Source organism: Urocitellus parryii, chromosome 6 (assembly GCF_045843805.1).
Source record: "Urocitellus parryii isolate mUroPar1 chromosome 6, mUroPar1.hap1, whole genome shotgun sequence".
NCBI lineage: Eukaryota > Metazoa > Chordata > Mammalia > Rodentia > Sciuridae > Urocitellus > Urocitellus parryii.
In genome coordinates, this window is record NC_135536.1 from 174,769,836 (window position 1) to 174,787,590 (window position 17,755).

Here is a 17,755-nt window from a genome sequence, read left to right on the forward strand (position 1 = left end):
GGTTAAATGCACCTGGGTTCAATCCCTGGCATACCCCCTAAAAAAATCCACAAATCAAATATATGAAATTCCAGGGGGCCACCCTGGCCCAAAGGTAGAATTTAAAGCAGTGACTCTCAGATGTTTTTAGCATAAAATCAACAGAAATTTTATGCACTACTAAATATCTAAAACCAGTGAATGGAGCCACTCCCTGTTCTCACCTTCTCCCTTCAGTGGCCCTTCCTGCCCTCTCTGGAGCCCTGGGATGGACTCCATCAACTGGGAGGAATCAGAGAAAAAGATGGAATGTGTGATCATGGGTGCTTCTCCTTCTATAAATTCGTCTCAGGAGGTAGGAAAGGCTCGCCACCAGATATCAAGTAGTCAATCTATAAGGCCAGTTATGAGGCAGGATTTTGTTAAATTGCTGAGGCTGACCTCAAATTTAAGATCCTCTGGCCTTAGCCTCCTGAGTCTCTGGGATTACAGGCATGTGCCAATGCACCTGACGCCCCAACAGTTTTTTTTTAAATGTAGTCACAAGCATCTTGGTGCAGTAGTGCATATCAGTAATCCCAGTGACTTGGGAGGCTGAGGCAGGAGGATTGCAAGTTCAGACCAGCCTTGGCAATTTAGTGAGACCCTCAGCAATTTATCAAGACCCTGTCTCAAAATTTAAAAAATCATAATAATAAAAGGACTGGAGATGTAGCTCAGTGGTAAAACACCCCTGGATCAATCCCCAGTACCTGCCCCCCCAATAAAAACCACATGAGGTTACAAGTATATACACTGTCATGAACACCCTCCTCACCCACATTATGACTCTTTGATGACAACTATTTTCTTCTTTACTTCTTTTTATATTTTCAAATTATATGTAATAAATAGGTTTTAGTGATTTTTCTGATTATTTCCCTTAGGGTATTATTTGCAATCCTTTTTAAGTATTTTTTTAGTTATACATGGCACAATATCTTTATTTTGTTTATTTTTATGTGGTGCTGAGGATCGAACCCAGTGCCTTGCATATGCGAGGCAAGCATTCTATCATTGAGCCACAAACCTAGTCCTCATTTGCAACACTACCAGGAAAAAAGTTATAAAACTATATAACTATTCCAGCTAGACTCTTAGTAGGCTCTGAATGACAAGCAGTTTACAGGTGTGGCATAGGTTGCTTGACTCCTGATTGGAGGCCAACCTAGCTGGTGATGGCTGTGCTTCTTCTGCAGGCAGAAAATATTGTGCTCTTAGAGCTGGACATGCCCAGCCGGACCACCAGAGACTATGAGGGTCCAGCCATTGCCCCCAAGGTCCAGGCTGCACTGGATGCAGCTCTGCAGGATGAAGATGAGATACAGGTGGATGCATCATCCTTTGAAAGCACTGCAAATAAGAAATCCAAGGCCAGGTGAGTGGCTTTTAGTGACCTGTGTTTGAAACAAGAACATTTGATCAAGGACAAACCAAGTAGAGGGCAGTAAGAGTGCTTGTTTATCATGGAGGGCTTTATAGAACACACTAGAAATTATTGCCATATTGTTTCTGTTTGTTTATTCCACAAATATTTACAGTTGAGACACTATGCCAGGTGAACTGAATACCAGAATACCTAACCACCTAGTCCCTGCCTGTGAAGGAGCACATGCTCTGGTGAAGTGAGGTCAGTTCTTTAGTTCCTACCAAGTGCCAGGTAGTTCTTTACAAAGATTCTCTTGATTTCCTTAAAAAAAAAAAAAAAAAAAAAAAAATATATATATATATATATATATATATATATATATGACCTTTAGTCCCATTTTACTGAGAAAATTGAAACCTAGAATTTTTGAGAAAGTAGCCAGGTCCAAGGCAACCCAGCAAGTAAGTGGCAGAGCCTGAGTTCAAATCTGTGTGTCCCTTAGTTCACAGCTCAGACTCTGACCCTGTATGCAGGCTATGTGTGAAATAAGAATTCTATTTTAATAAATTCCACATTAGAAATTTAAGGAAAACAACTAGGTGGAAAACCAAAAGTGGAAGGAATTCTCCCTGGCAAGTTAATATTTTTCTTGAGACGGGGTCTTGCTATGTTACCCAGGCTAGTCATAAACTCCTGGGCTCCAGTGATCCTCTTGTCAGCCTCCTGAGTATCTGTGGCTATAGGTACATGCCACCATGCCCAGCTTAATACCTTTTTACCAATTGGGAGAGGATGGTCAACTTTTGATTTTAACAGAAGATTTGCCAAGCATCAGCATCCCTTCCCTCAGGTTTCACACCTCTGTTGGCAGGCCATGTTGGTTGTGCACAGAGGGTGGTTTTTGTAGAAAGTATCCTGACTTCAGACCACTGAGGGGAAGCCACCTTGAGATATGTGTGGTACTTGGAGACATGTGATATAAACATATGCTTGGATTTTACAGGCCCAAGAGTGGAAGGAAGTCGGGATCCTCCTCCTCCTCCTCCTCAGGAACCCCTGCATCTCAACTGTATCCACAGTCTCGGGGGCTGGTTCCCAAGTAAGGCCAGTGCCTCCTCTCCCAGGGCGTGACAGCAGCATTGCCTTCTGAGAAAAGAGACGAGCACAAAGCTGCAGAGAGGACTTGAGCCAAACTCAGAACTGTTCCCCTGAGGAGAAGCGATGGCCTCTTTGCAGAGTAACCAACTTAATCTGGTTGAATGTGCTAGTCCTAATCTGGCACTCAGCTTCTCTGGGAAATGTTCTTTAATTAGCATCTCAGAAATGCATGGGTAAGGTAAAGTGCGATAGTCGAAGTGGACAGCAAGAGAATGACCATGACCTTGCTTCACTTCTCCCCCTCCTCCTTCTTCCCGGCCCTCTCTCCCTCTCCCCTCTCCTTTTTGAGCCTGTTCTTCACATTGGGTTCCCTTCTTCTTGAACAATAGGGCAGAGTCAGGAGTCCCCTTAGCAGGACCATGTCTTTGGAGCCTCAGGATAAAATAACAACAAGGTTGAAAAGTGAAAGTCCTAAAACTTGAGTAGGTGCCTGTTCTTATAGGGAAAAAAACAAGAAATCTCATTTGGACCCAAGCCCCAGGAGGTGCGATCAGTAATCTTGCTTCCATGCCCCTCAGTAAGAAGTAGAGCTGCCTTTGGGGTCTGCTGAATGAGGACGTCTCTTCCAGTGTCTGCTCCTGAAGGATTCAATGTCAGAAGCAATAGAAATAACATTCCCTCTGTCTCCTTGGAGAGTTTAGGGAAACAGCTTCTTTAGAACCTCAAAACCATGACGATCCTGTCAAAGACCTAGATCTGTAAGCTGATGCCACGTCCTTCCACCTTGTCACATTACTCTTCACTTGTCCCCATCTTTCCCATGCATGCATCCTCTGAGTGTCCTTCTGTAGGGCCATCCTCCACCTCAGGAGCGTGTTCTGCCGTGAGCGTGTTTTGTGGGAGAGGCTCTGTCTTCTCTGATGGGACTAGCATTGGAGAAAGGTGGCACTTTTGGCACTTTAGTGAATTCCCCATTTTGTTCTATATTGGCCAAGAAAGCAGGAGAGTGAGTAGGCAGATGTAGAGATGGAGACACAAGACCCGGACAGTGGCGAGGGAAGACATACAGAGAGGCACAGGGTCCTGCCTGCCTTCAGCAGGGAGTGCACCCAATCCTGGCACTGCGGCTCCTCCTGGGCAGAGCTTAAGATGCTGGCGAGGAGCGGCTTGTGCCTGAACGGCTCAGAGGAGAGAGTTCAGAATTCCCGTTTACATAGACTGGTTTGGTTTGTAAGTTTTAGTTCTTCCTATTATTGAAGTTCAGAGTTTTGTTTTATGTTGGTCACTAGGTGAATGTTACTCATTTCCCCTCAAGAGCAGCTTGTGTGGGTGTGTGAGCGTGGTGGTGCCCATGAGTGTGTCTGTGTGTGTCTAAAGAGAGACAGAGACCAAGAACTTGCCCAGTTTTAGAAATACACTAATGTGCAGTTATTGCCTTTTGTCTGTGTTAAAGGCCCATTGAATGACTAATCCAGGCTGAAAGCACTCCCACGTGGGTGTCTGAGTCCATGAGCCAAGCCTGAGGGGACAGTATGAGTCCCCAGGTCTGCCGCCCTGGCGCATCTTGCTGGCACGGTGCCTCAGGAATATGGCAACCGAGGTGGGCCTTGAGTTATGTTTTAACTCAGCTGCTCAGTTCCCAGGGCACATTTCTGGATCAGACCCCATGGGGATTAGGAGGTACCAAGTGCAATGTCTTCACATTCTGCAAAATGGAGGTATCTTTTTTTTGCAGCCTCTCTCCTTTTTAGGAACCATTCTTTCTGAACCCAGGGCCCTGTTCAGAAGTTCCCAGAACATAATGGGTCCTTCCCTCATTTTTCCTGCTTCTTTCTTATTTACTAAGATTTTCCTGGTTTGAATAAGAACCAGGTGATGAGGTGTGTGGCCCAAGATGGTTGTCTGCTGGCGACGCGTGTCTCTCTCTCACCACATTTCCTAAAAGCTATTCTGAATTCTGTAGGCTGAAAATTTATGTTAAAAAATCTGAGAATTGGTAACTGCAGATAACAGTGTACCTTAATACTGACGTTCAAGGTAGTGATCGTGATCAAGGGTGGTTAAGTGATACGTAGAACTTTTCCAAGAAGGCAGAAGAAAAAAGCCGAGTTGACAGGCTTGATTATTAAAACAAGCTCGCTTTGTGCTCAGCTGTGTCGTGTGGTGGTCTGTGGAAACTAAGTGAAAGGACACTCACTTAGAGATGAAGCTGTCCCTTTCCAAGCAGTCTCTGGTGCTTTTCTTCTCTCAGAATGAAGAGAATAAACATTTGAATAAAAGCAGATGGCAAAATGACTTGCTGCCACCGGAATGCTGCTGCTTTGGGTTGTGAATTGAGCCCGACGTGTGGAGGACATACCAGGTCCACTAAGGGACCAGGTTTTCATGTCTGAACTTATGCTATTATGTTCCAGGACAGCACAGGGCCTTTGTACCAGCGGCAGCTAGTGAAGTCTGAAAGCAGCTCTTGAACAGGATCTAGGAAGACCATCTGGGAGGAGGAGTTTGAGACTGTGTATGCGACCCTCACCAGACCCCCTTTTGCTCTAATCAGCAGAATGTATCTGACTTCATTATTTTTTAAAGTCACTCGTCTCCCAGACCCCTGGATTCAGAACCCAAGGCCACAAATCATAGGCATGAAGCACTTTCTTAAGACTCTGATGCAAGGTTGAATTGTTCCCGTCTAGGCCTGCATGCTGCTTGACCTGCTCCACCCACACCTCCATGACCAAGGGCGCCAGAGTGTTCTGCAGCTCAGGCACGGGCTGCTCTTGGCTTTTTCCGTCTGACTCTTGTAAGTCCTTCTTCACTGAATGTAGACTTGTTGCCAAGTTTCAGAGAAGTGTCGATTCCCTGTTAACGTGAGACATCAGTGCTGCCTCACATTTCCCACTTCAAGTCAAGGCTTACTGTGAACAGCCTTGGATCATCTGAATATCATCAGCGGACAAAATTGGGGCTATTAAAGAACTCTAAAAGCCATACTGAACATGCTCAGAGGGAACTTGATGAGAATGGCGGGCCTGGCCATTGTCTGTCGTGCAGGGCTTTGTCCTATGTTGTTCAGAAATCTGGCACCTCTCTCCCTGCCCTTGTTTCTTGAATGAAATGCTTTTGGGGTTATTTATGAAAGCAGTGATCCTGGGCAGGCAGCAGGCGGTGGGCTTTATGGCTCTTTGGAGTTACTATGGATCTTGACCTTCTCTTTGGCTACCTTTAGACAAAGAATATGCCAATACTTGGGGCTCTGAGTTTTACAGTTGATATTTATTTGTATCATCTCTTTGTCTAGGAATGTAAAAGTGATTCTAAACTAAGATGTGTAATAAAAATCAGATTTATTGTACCTACTAAAAGTTGTCCTCGTTAATTACCTAGTGCTTTTGAAAATGACATTCCTGAGTTGACATACTGCCATTTTCTTTTAATTGTTTTAATTGTTCTAGTTAAAGGAGGGTAGGAGTGGAAAATGAAGAATGAGTTGCAATGCTAGCATTTTAAAATGTAGCAGAAAATGAAAGGGACATAACATGAAGAGGGACAGGGCTGGTGGTGTGTGCAGTGGTGCTCGCTCAGCACGCCTGCAGCCCTGGCTTCCTCCTCTGCACCCAGAAACAAACCACCCCCCCAGGTCTGGGCCACAGGGATGAAATTTGTTTTCACCTTGTGTTTTGCTTTTTAAATTCCTTTAAATTTATTTATTTATTGATTTATTGATTGATTGATTGATTGGTACTGGGGATTGAACTCAGGGACACTTGACCACTGAGCCACATCCCCAGCCCTATTTTGTATTTTATTTAGAGACAGGGTCTTACTGGGTTACTTAGGTCCTCGCTAAGTTGCAGAGGCTGGTCTCAAACTTGTGATCCCTCTGCCTCAGCCTTCAGAGTCACCGGGATTATAACCATGCACCACCATGCCTGCCTTCCATGTCTTTATCTTAACACAAAACTATTTCATGTTTTCCATCAGGAAAAAAAAAAAAGAATTAACAGAAATGGGCCACATGTTGGTTTATGGTTTCTCATACTCTTCGGGTCTGGTCTGCTGGGGTGCACTGCAGGAGTAGTGAGGTTGGACTGAGTAGAAGCACCAATTCTGGAATTTGACTGCTGGCCTTGCCAGTGCTTGCTAACTTTATGACTATAAGGAATTGAATTTACCCCTCTCTACCCTGGGGACCTTATCTATCAAGTGGGGAGATAATTCCTACCTTACAAGGGCACTTCAAGGATTAACAGTACATCTAAAGCAACAAGCATGGTGTACGCACTAGAGCAGGCATTGAATAGGGTGGTCAGTGTGGTGATAAGACCCTTTGTTGAGAAGATGCCATGAAGAACTTGTATCCCAAGAAACTAGAAGTCAGTATTGGGAATGTCATCTTTAGAAAACCCTAAAGAAAAGCAGCTAACCAATTAACAAATGTTGAGTATGTACTGTGTGCCAAGCCGTTCTAGGCACTGGGTATACTGATGTATTAGCAACATGATTCCTGCCTGCACGGAGCTGCACTGTAAGGGGCAAGAATGGGGAGTAAATGTTGACTAAATGCACATACACATGTAAGTATGAATTGTAATAAATCTCATGAAGTAATATTATAGAACATAATAGTGGGGACCTAATTTATTTAATTAATTTATTTAGGGTACTGGGGATTTAGCCTAGGTGTAATTTACCACTGAGCTATATCCATAGCTCTTTTTATTTTTTTATTTTGAGACAGGGTCTCACTAAGTTGCTTAGGGCCTTGCAGAGTTCTTGAGGCTGGCCTCAAATTTGTGATCCTCCCTGCCTCAGCCTTCCAAGCCACTGGGATTAAAGGCATGTGCTACTGCAGTGGATATGGACCTAATTTAGAGAGGGAAGGTATATAAAGGTAAGACTTTCTGAAGAAATGGTATTTATGGTGAAATCTAGAGGACTGGAGGGGGGTTAGCTGGTTGCTCTCAGAGGAGAGGAGGGAATGGAATTTGCAAAGAGATGGGGAACAGCATTTTTAAAGTCCTCATAGAGTCTTTTTGTTTTAATTTTTTGACAATGCTGGGGATCAAACCCATGACCTCTTATGTACAAGGCAAACACTACAATAAACTGTACCTCCAGTCCCCTGCAGGCCTTTTTTACCCTCACTAGTGGGAAATTCCTGCCCAGAGAACAGCTGTAGAAAAAATTATAGTATAAGATTAAAAAAAAAAAAAACCAATAAGAAATTTAAGGGCTGGGGAGATAGCTCAGTTGGTAGAGTGCTTGCCTAGCATGCACAAGGCCCTGAGTTCAATCCCCAGCACCACACACAAAAAAGAAAGAAAGAAATTTAAAGAACACAAAGAGGGCAATGGCTTTAGACAAACATTCTTATGTTTCTTCATAAGGTGTCCTTCAACCATGTGTAATGTCCCTTTACCCTCCCCCTACTTCTGTTGAAAAAGAATTAAAAAAATGATAGCTTAAGCTGGGCACAGTGGTGCACGCCTGTAATTCCAGCATCTCGGGAGGCTGAGGCAGAAGGATCACAAATTCAAGGCCAGCCTTAGCAACTTAGTGAGGCCCTAAGCATCTTAGTGAGACCCTGTCTTAAAATACAACATAAAAAGGGCTGGGGATGTGGCTCAGTGGTAGAGCACCCCTGGGTTAAATCCCCAGTAACAACAACAACATAGCTTGGCTTAGCCTAAGTCATTATTAGTTTAAAATAGCTTAGAATCCATTATCCTGAAAGCAAGAGTTCAAAGGGTGATTTAAAGAATTATGTGTTCTTGAAAATGTCAGAATCTCAGGGTTAGGCCAGGGACTAATTCATCAGGAGAGATACAGGACAGGACATCCAGGCAACTTGTAAATTCCTGCCCACTCAATTTTGTTCTCATCTTCTAGATTATTATTATTTTTTTAAAAAACTGAGAATTAGTAAATCTTGGAAACTATTTTGAACTTCAGACTGATAATATTATCTTAGCCTCTGGGTTTTGGCAGGCCCTCTTAGACTAGAGTTGCCATCTAATTATAAAGTTTTACCCTGAGAACCTGGTCTCCAAGGACCATGTGGTGGTCACATCTGCCAGCTTGGTTGTCAGTGGCATTTGTGAAGCATATAACCATGGCTCTTGCAGCTGCTCCTATTCAGCCTTGGTTTCTATCACTAGTCTTGTGGTTAACCGGTCTCTGGGTGCATCAGTTAGGTGAGCCAACTGGGACTTGCTGTTGGGGTGGGGAGTGGGCAGAGCGAAAGGACACTCGCTGCATCTGGGCACTTGTTGAAAGCTCATAGGCACTTACTGAGAGCCCATCATGCACCAGGGATCTTGTTCTCACTGGAGATAGGGAGAGGAGTAGGCTATATAGCCCTTTTGAGGAGAAAAGCAGAAATACAAAGGCAGTGATTCAGGACCGTTGGTACCTCAGAGAAGGCCTCCCCATCTCCTCACCACTGTTCCAGGCCTCCAAGGTTGGGCTACACAGGCTTCCACTGGGTTCCTGGCCAGCACCTTCACCTGCACTGTGCCTTCTGCCTGAAACACTTCTGCTTGACTAACTCCTACTTATTTGTCAGGAACCACTTTAAAATCAGCTCCTCAGAGAACCCCTCCCCAGTTAACTATTCTGTTTTCTCCCCTTCTCCACCTGGCTATATGGCTAAAACCCCTTTCCCCAGTTTGCAATTATATCTGTCTCTGCCACATTCCCTGAGGGCATGATCTATTGTCTTCTGGAGCCTAGAATGTAGATGAGTTGGATGGTTGGCTGGGTGCTGTTCTGCTAGGGCTCAGAACAGTGTCAGAGGATGGAGCCCAGTGCCTGGAGAGGTGGAGGAAAGTTTTGCAGAGAAGGAAGAGTAACCTACTTGGGAAGGAGGGAAGAGTGTGCCAGATCAAGGGAACAACCTGAACGGTGCACATGTGAGTCCTGGACTGGAGAATGGAGAACAGAGCTGGGAAGGGTCTGACTCCATGGCACTTGTCCTAGATAAGAGACAGCACTGGAAGGCTTTGTGTTTGTGTGTGGGGCGGGGTGAAGCACAGCCCTCTTTACACTTTGAGATAATAGAAAACAGTTTCACTAAGTGTCTGCTTTGAGTTTGCCTGCTGTTCACACAGGTTTTCTTGACTCACTTGGCAAATTCTAGTCTGCCAGGGTTTTTTTGTGGCATAGCTCACTCTCTGAGGAATTCCAAGGGGCACTTCAGCTTGACTCCAAGGTCTCAGTTCCCTAGGAATGAGCCCCAGGCCTCTTCAGAGTAGCAGGCTGGAAGGTGGTTGCTTTTCTGCATTTGGGAACAATAAAATTCTTCTATTGGTTCTGAAATGCATCTTCCTTGTCTAGGCAAACAAAAGATTTCCATATGCTGTTTATACGGGTTATGGGTAATACAAGGCTTTCCCAAACTCCTGTTCTGATAAGGAATTATCACCATTCGCAAATTAGAAAAGTCAAGGTGAGTAGTGGCACCAATGTGACAGAGGGGGTCCCAGATTTTGGTGAGGTACATGTTAAATGTAGTGATCAGCCTTTTGCTAGATTATCCTAGGGATAATCTAGAAGTGAGAGGAAGCCAGGTTTTGGCATCAGATTCATGTTTTTGGTTTTTTTTGTTTTTTGTTTTTTTTTTATACTGGAGATTGAATCCAGGGGTGCTCTAGCCCTTTTTTACTTTTTTTTTTTTTAACTCTGAGACAGGGTTTAAATTGCTTAGGGCCTTGCAAAGTTGCTGAGGCTGGCCTTGAACTTGTGAACCTCCTGCCTCGGCCTCCCGTGTTGCTGGGATTATAGGCATGTGTTACATGTATTCATGTTTTGAGCATCCACTACATAGTGTCCATTGTTATAGGTGTTAGGGAAACAGGGTGAAGTCCTGCTCCAAGGGATGTCACATCCAGTGGTGGAGACAATCGTTAACCAAGTCATATGTGCTGTGCCAGGTGGTCAGAGTGCTCTGGAGAAAAACAAGGCAGGTCAGGGGCTAGAGAGTGCCATGCTGGGGGAGTGGCTAGGCTAGACTAAGAGGTCAGGGAAGGCATCTCCAGAGCAGAGGCCTGAGTGAAACAAGGGAACAAGCCTGGCCAACATCTAGTACCTGGAGGAGGTGCCAAGGCCCAGGCAGGGTGGGGGGGGAGCGCAAGGGGCATGTGTGCTGAGCGGGTAGTGGGCCTGGATGGGGCCAAAACTGAACTGTCAGGAAATTGTATTTTTAGGCCACTGGAGGATTTTGAGCAGAAGAGGGAGATGTTCTGACAGGAGAGTTCTACATGGATCCTCTGGCTGCTCTGTGGAGGCAGACCATGGGAAGCAAGGTGGAAACCAAGGAGGTGCTATAGTTCAGATGCAAGAAGGTGACTTGGACCAAGATGTGGGGGACAGAAGTGTTTTGTTTGCTGGTAATCAGATGTGAGAGGTGAGAGAAAAAGAAGAAGAAACAGTAGTTCCAAGACTTGATTTGAAATTCTACTCTGCCACTTCCTTTCATGTGGCCTCCCCTTAACAACAACCACAAAACACAATAACAAACAAAAAACAGGCTGGGGATGTGCTGAGTGGTGTAGCACTTGCCTAGCATGGGTGAGACCCTGGGTTCAGTTTCCAGTATTGCAAAACAAAATGAATCCCACAAAGATTTATTAAGATAAAATTCACTTATCATACAATTCACCCTTTTTTATTTAATTGATTTTATTTTTTTAAATACATGACAGTGGAATGCATTACAATTCTTTTTTTATCAAAATTCAACAATTTATTAATTTTCATGGATACTGTTTTTTCATAATATCTTAACATGCTCTAAGAAGTAAGTCAACATTATTATTCATTTCATCAATTTCATTAATTTCAAGTATTTGTTGATTATGTCTATTTTTCATATGTAGCATATCACTTTGTAATACCATTACTTTTTTAAAAATTTATTTCTTTCATATATAACAATAGCGGAATGCATTACATTCATAATTATCCATTCACAGCACAATTTTTTGTAACTCTGTATACAAAGTATGTTCACGCCAAATTATGCCATTATACATGAGCTCTCTTATTTTTTTTGCATTATAATTCTTATTACACATATATACCACAATTTTTCATATCTGTAAATAAAGAAGGTTGACACCCAATTCGTATCTTCATCAGTTTACCCATTGAAAGTGTGCATTTCAGTATTTTAGAGTATATTCAGTTTTGCAACCATCACCACCACCAATTTTAAAATATTTTCATCAAACCAAAAAGCAGCCATTAACAGCCATTCCCCACTTCCTCTCAAGCCTGTAGCTCTAAACAACTGCTAATCTACTTTCACTCTCCTTCTAGCTATTTTGGGCCACCTCAGAAACCTGTTTTCTTATGTATAACTTCACAAGTGATGATAAAGTTCCTCTGCCCCAGTACTGGGATTGAACCCAGGGGGTGATGAACCACTGAGCCACATCCCCAGTACTTTTTATTTTTCATTTTGAGACAGGGTCTTGCTAAGTTGCTTAGGGTCTCATGAAGTTGCTGAGGATGGCTCTAAACTTGTTTGTTTTAGAGAGAGAGAATTTTTTAATATTTTTTTTTAGTTTTCAGCAGACACAACATCTTTGTTTGTATGTGGTGCTGAGGATTGAACCCGGGCTGCACGCATGCCAGGCGAGCGCGCTACCGCTTGAGCCACATCCCCAGCCCCGGCTCTAAACTTGTAATCCTCTGGCCTCAGCCTCCCATGCCACTGAGATTACAGGTATGCCCACTGCACCCATTGTGGGGTTTTAAGAGAATAACATGAATAGAAAACCCAAGAGCAAGTCTGACAAGCCAAGCAGTAGACATGCTCCAAAAACGCCACCCTCCTTCTGCTCCAACCCCTGGCTTGCCATCCTAGAACAGGTCAGCCACCATGTGAGTACAGCAGCGGGGTGCTGATGAAAAGTGTGGAGGCTGGACCCAGACCACTGGGCTGTGACTTCTGGACTCACCATTTACTAGCTTTGCAATTTGAGAAACGTTTAACCTCCCTGGGGACTCAAATTCCTCAACTGTCAAAAACAGATAATAGCATCCTAAGTTGCTGTGAGTCAAAGCATGTGCCTGGCTGGAACAGTGCCTGCTGTGCAGCCAAGGCTCAGAGAATGTTAACTGTTGTGATGGCGAACTCATTGTCAATTAGGGAGTCCTGAGGGCAGGTGGTGGCTCCCACTTCAAGGTCCGGATGGGTATTTCTGAATCCAGGCAGTTGTAAATGTAATGAGACCACCGACCTATTTTTAGTCATGTTGTACCTTTTGTTGGATCTGTACCTTTGGAAAAGTTGCCTGTTCTCCTAAATCTCAACTTACCTTCTGTAAAGTAGGTTAAAATCCTCCTCCTGGGGCTCTGTGGAGAATTTAGTGACTTATTTATTTTTTTAAGACAAGGTCTGGCTGTGTTGCTCTTGACTGGCCCCAAATGCCTGGGCTCAAGTGATCTCCTCCTGTCTCAGCCTCCCAAGTAGCTGGGACTACAGTGCCACAACCCAGTTTATTGTTATTTGTGGTACTGGTAACTGAACCCAGGGGTGCTTTACCATTGAGCTATTCCCCTTGCCTTTTTGTGATACTAGGGATTGAAGGTGGAGCACACTACCTCTGAGCTACATCCCCAGCCTTTTTTATTTTTTTGACTGGGGATTGAACCCAAGGGTGCTCAACCACTGAGCCACATCCTCAGCCCTCCTTGTATTTATTTAGAGATAGGGTCTCACGGAGTCACTTAGGGCCTCACTAAACTACTGAGGTTGGCCCCGAACTTGCAATTCTCCTGCCTTAGTCACCCAAGCCACTGGGATTACATGCATGTGCCACCATCATGTCCAGCTATATTTTTTATTTTGAAACAGAATCTTGCTATGTTATTCAGGCTGGCTTCCAATTTATAATTCTTCTCCTTTAGCCTTCTGATTCACTGGGATTATAGGCATGGGCCACTATGACCAGCTAGTTTATTACATATTTTTTTCTGAAAATTTTTTTTAAAGATTGTGTTTTTTAAATGGGAAAAAGAACACATGAAATATATTGCATGCTAAGCATGGGAGTATTAGATTTCATAAGAGACCTTTGTAGTACCTACTGTGTGCAAGGCACTGTTCCGAACACAACAGATTTAAAAACCCTTGCCTTCCCGGAGCTTGTGTGGAACTACTGGAGACAAAAAGTAAATAATATTTATGGCAATCATATTAAATAAAAGATACATAGGGGCTGGAGGTGTAGCTCAGTGGTGGAGCATGTGCTTAGCATGTGAGAGCCCCTGGGTTCTATCCTCAGCACCACCAAAAACAACACACAAACTACACGGATAAGAACGCACATGGGAAAAGCAGTGGCTGGCACGTGGTATGCTCCCCATACGCGGCAGCAGCTGGGATTAGGTACTGGTTGAAGCTGAACAGCACTGCCCAGAGATAGGTCTCGAGGTGACAGTGCCGGCCTATTGCCTTCCCTTAAGCTTTACCTCATCTCTGCTCATTAAGTTGCACTTGTCTCCAAGACCCTTTCTTGTTGCCTGGTCGACATCTTTGACTCTCACGGTGTAGTTTTGATCTCTCCTCCCTTAGGTGGCATTTATGGATGCTCTTTTGCACCAGGCTCATTCTGCTGAATGCTGGGGCTGCTGAGCTACATGGTCCAGGAAGAGTGTGGCCAGGAGGGCACAGGAGGGTTCCAGGATACTCATAGCCAGACTCATGAGGGCTAGACTGTGCAGGTGTCTGGCTGCTTGGTTTTATTCTGCCCCAGGAGACTATGAAAGGCTTCAGAGCTGGAGTTACTTAGGGCCTCACTAAACTGCTGAGGCTGGCCCCGAACTTGCAATTCTCCTGCCTTAGCCACCCATGCCACTGGGATTACAGGCATGTAATTGGGAGATTAACTAAAATTCTTATTTAAATGCTATACAATAGAGGCTGGGGATGTGGCTCAAGTGGCAGCACACTCGCCCAGCATGCATAAGGCACTGGGTTCTATTCTCAGCACCACATAAAAATAAAATAAAGATACTGTGTCCACCTAAAACTAAAAAATAAATATTAAAAATAAATAAATACTATACAATAAAAGTAATATCTGCATTATGGTTAAATGTATAATCTATGTATAAGTGCTATAATCAAAGCAAAGAGCTGTAAGACTTTTTTGAGGAGCAGAGTGTTCAGGAAATGTGAAGAGAGGATGCTACCAGATCAGCAGGAAAGATGGCCAAAGGGAGTAGGGAGCTGGACACGGTGGCGCACGCCTATAATCCCAGCGGCTTGGGAGGCTGAGGCAGGAGGATCATGAGTTCAAAGCCAGCTTCAGCAATTTTGCAAGGCCCTAAGTAACTCAGACTCTATTTCTAAATAGAATACAAAAAAAGAGCTGGGGATTGGCTTAGTGGTTAAGTGCCCCTGGATTCACTCCCCACAAAAAAAGAAAAAGAAAAAAAAAGGAGCAGGGAGGTTTAAAAGCCAGATAAATGTGGGTGAGTACTTAACTACCTGCAGCACTCCTGTACATTTGTGGGCAGGTTAATATCAACTCTGCAGAGCTGCTGAAAGGATTAAAGAAACATCCATCAAGTGCCTGACACTAGGCACATAATAGGAGGCATATATTATTCAATATTAATAGTGATATTATTAGTAGCAGTGCAGCATTATGGAAAGAGCTCTTATGTAAGCCAGACCTATGTCCAAATCCTGATACATCCAACTGGGCGTGGTGGCACATGCCCATAATCCCAGTGATTTGAGAGGCTGAGGCAGCAGGAGGCTGAGGCAGAGGCTCCAAGTTTGGAGCCAGCCTCAGCAACTTAGTGAGACCCTGTCTAAGGACTAGAGATGTAGCTCAGTGGTATAGTGCCTCAAGATTCAATCCCCAGTACCACAACAAAACAAAACAAAAGAGTCTCCCCCACAAATAACCAAAAACCAAATACTGATAAATTCAGAGTAAGTTGTTTAATCTTTCTAAGTCTTGGGTTGGCTCATTTGTAAAATGAATGAATAACACCCTCACTTGTATTAGGTAGGGGAAAATGTAATAATATAGAATTTCTAGGCTATAGAGTAGGTGTTCAGTTAAGTTTTAAAATAACTATGCAGTGAGCTTTACTGATTATTTGTATAAAAGTAGTTTTAAAATAACTATGCAGTGAGCTTTACCAATTATTTGTATAAAAATTATGTATTCCAATGGTAAATTCGAATACTACAGAAATAATTACAAATCATTGGAAATTCCACTTCCCAGAGCTGGTGACACTCTTTTAAGGGATCTATGTGCATACCCTTTTAATTTGACCTTCATAGTACACATAGGGGGTGTAAATCAGTGATAGGAATAGGATCATGCTTAGAATGCTCCTAGCCATGGGTTCAGTTGCCAACATCAAGAACAAAAACAAGGGGCTGGGGATGTAGCTCAAGCGGTAGAGCGCTCGCCTGGCATGCGTGCGGCCCGGGTTCGATCCTCAGCACCACATACCAACAAAGATGTTGTGTCCGCCGAGAACTAAAAAATAAATATTTAAAAAAAAAAAAAAGAACAAAAACAATGGGCTGGGGATGTGGCTCAAGCGGTAGCTCGCTCGCCTGGCATGCGTGTGGCCCGGGTTCGATCCTCAGCACCACATACCAACAAAGATGTTGTGTCTACCGAGAACTAAAAAATAAATATTAAAAAAAAAAAAGAACAAAAACAACACTCCAACAACCTTGTTGTTGTAGTTTTTACTTGGTTGTTGTTTTTACTTTGCATGTTGTAGACATATATCTACTTAATATATACAGATTTATATTGTTAATGGTTGTCTAATATTCTATTGCATTGTACCAGAAATTATTTAACACTCTTGATAGTCATTGAGGCCATTTCTGGATTTTTAATATTTTGTACAATGCTGTTATAGCAACCTTGGACTGAAGATAATTGTTCATTTGTTTCATTTTTTCCCTGGGATAAATCTCTAAGTGATTTATTACATCAAAGAGTTTCTGCTGGGTGCAGTGGCACAGGCCTGTAATCCCAGTGGCTCAGGAGGCTGAAACACGAGGATTGCAAGTTCAAAGCCAGCCTCAGCAAAAGCGAGGAGCTAAGCAACTCAGTGAGACCCTGTCTCTAAATAAAATACAAAATAGGGGTGGGGATATGGCTTATTGGTCAAGTACCCCTGAGTTCAATCCCTGGTACAAAAAAAAAAAAGAGTTTCCCGTTATTTAAAAAAAAAAAAAATATATATATATATATTTATTTATTTGTAATTGGACACAATACCTTTATTTATTTATTTATTTATTTTCACGGGATGCTGAGGATCGAACCCAGGGCCTCGCATGTGCTAGGTGAGCTCCCAACAGCTGAGCCACAACTCCAGTCCCCATTATAATTTTTTATGTCACTCAGACCTGTGTTCAAATCCCACTACACCCAGAGCAAGACTAATTATTTTGGGCTGGTATTGTGGCTCAGTGGTCGAGCGCTTGCCTCACACATGTGAGGTGCTGGATTCAATCCTCAGCATCACATAAAAATAAATAAATATATTGTGTCCATCTGCAACTAAAATAATAATAATTCTTTTACATATTGCCCAATCACCTTCTAAAACAACTCTATGAATTTGCACACTCAAGAACAGTGTGTAAGGGGCTGGGATTGTGGCTCAGCAGTAGACCAATCGCTTAGCACGGGTGGGACCTGGGTTCGATTCTCAGTACCACATAAAAATAAAGGTATTGTGTTGTGTCCATCTACAGGAAAAAAAAAAAAAAAAGATTCTCTCTCTCTTAAAAAAAAAAAAAAAAGAACAGTGTGTAAATGGTGCCCATTTCCCTGAATCCCTGCTGAAACTAAATTCTGCCAATCATTTTAGATTTTGCCAATCTCATCTACTGAAAAGTAGTGTATGAACTTTGTTTTAATCTGTAGTTCCAAGATAACTAATGAGGTTGGAAGTCTTTTCAAGTGCTTATTTCCATTTGCATCTCTTTTTTGACCACTCGAGGTGTTTCCTACTTCTTTTTTGGGGGAGTGGTGCTGCTGGAATTGGAACCCAGGGCCTTGTGCATGCGAGGCAACCACTCTACCACCTGAGCTATATCCCCAGCCCTCCTACTATTAACAAATCTTCATTTATTAAGAAACTTAATCCTTTGTTATGTGTGACAAGTACTTCTTTTCCCTTTATTGTCTATCTCTAATATTATGTATGGCAAATTGTTGCCATATAAGAATTTTAATTTTACGTAGTCAAATCTATTGATTTACTGAT

The 17,755-nt window shown here is 43.2% G+C and overlaps 1 protein-coding gene across 1 annotated transcript in view; it reads left to right on the forward strand.

Moving 5' to 3' along the window:
• Kif3b (kinesin family member 3B) overlaps window positions 1–5,823 on the forward strand; it is a 42,685-nt gene extending 36,862 nt beyond the window's left edge. The window contains exons 8-9 of the mRNA XM_026402125.2: window positions 1,218–1,396; window positions 2,391–5,823. Coding sequence (XP_026257910.1) covers window positions 1,218–1,396; window positions 2,391–2,490 — 279 coding nt within the window. The 3' untranslated portion in view covers window positions 2,491–5,823. The remainder of the gene's footprint in view (window positions 1–1,217; window positions 1,397–2,390) is intronic.
• Window positions 5,824–17,755: the final 11,932 nt, after the last annotated feature.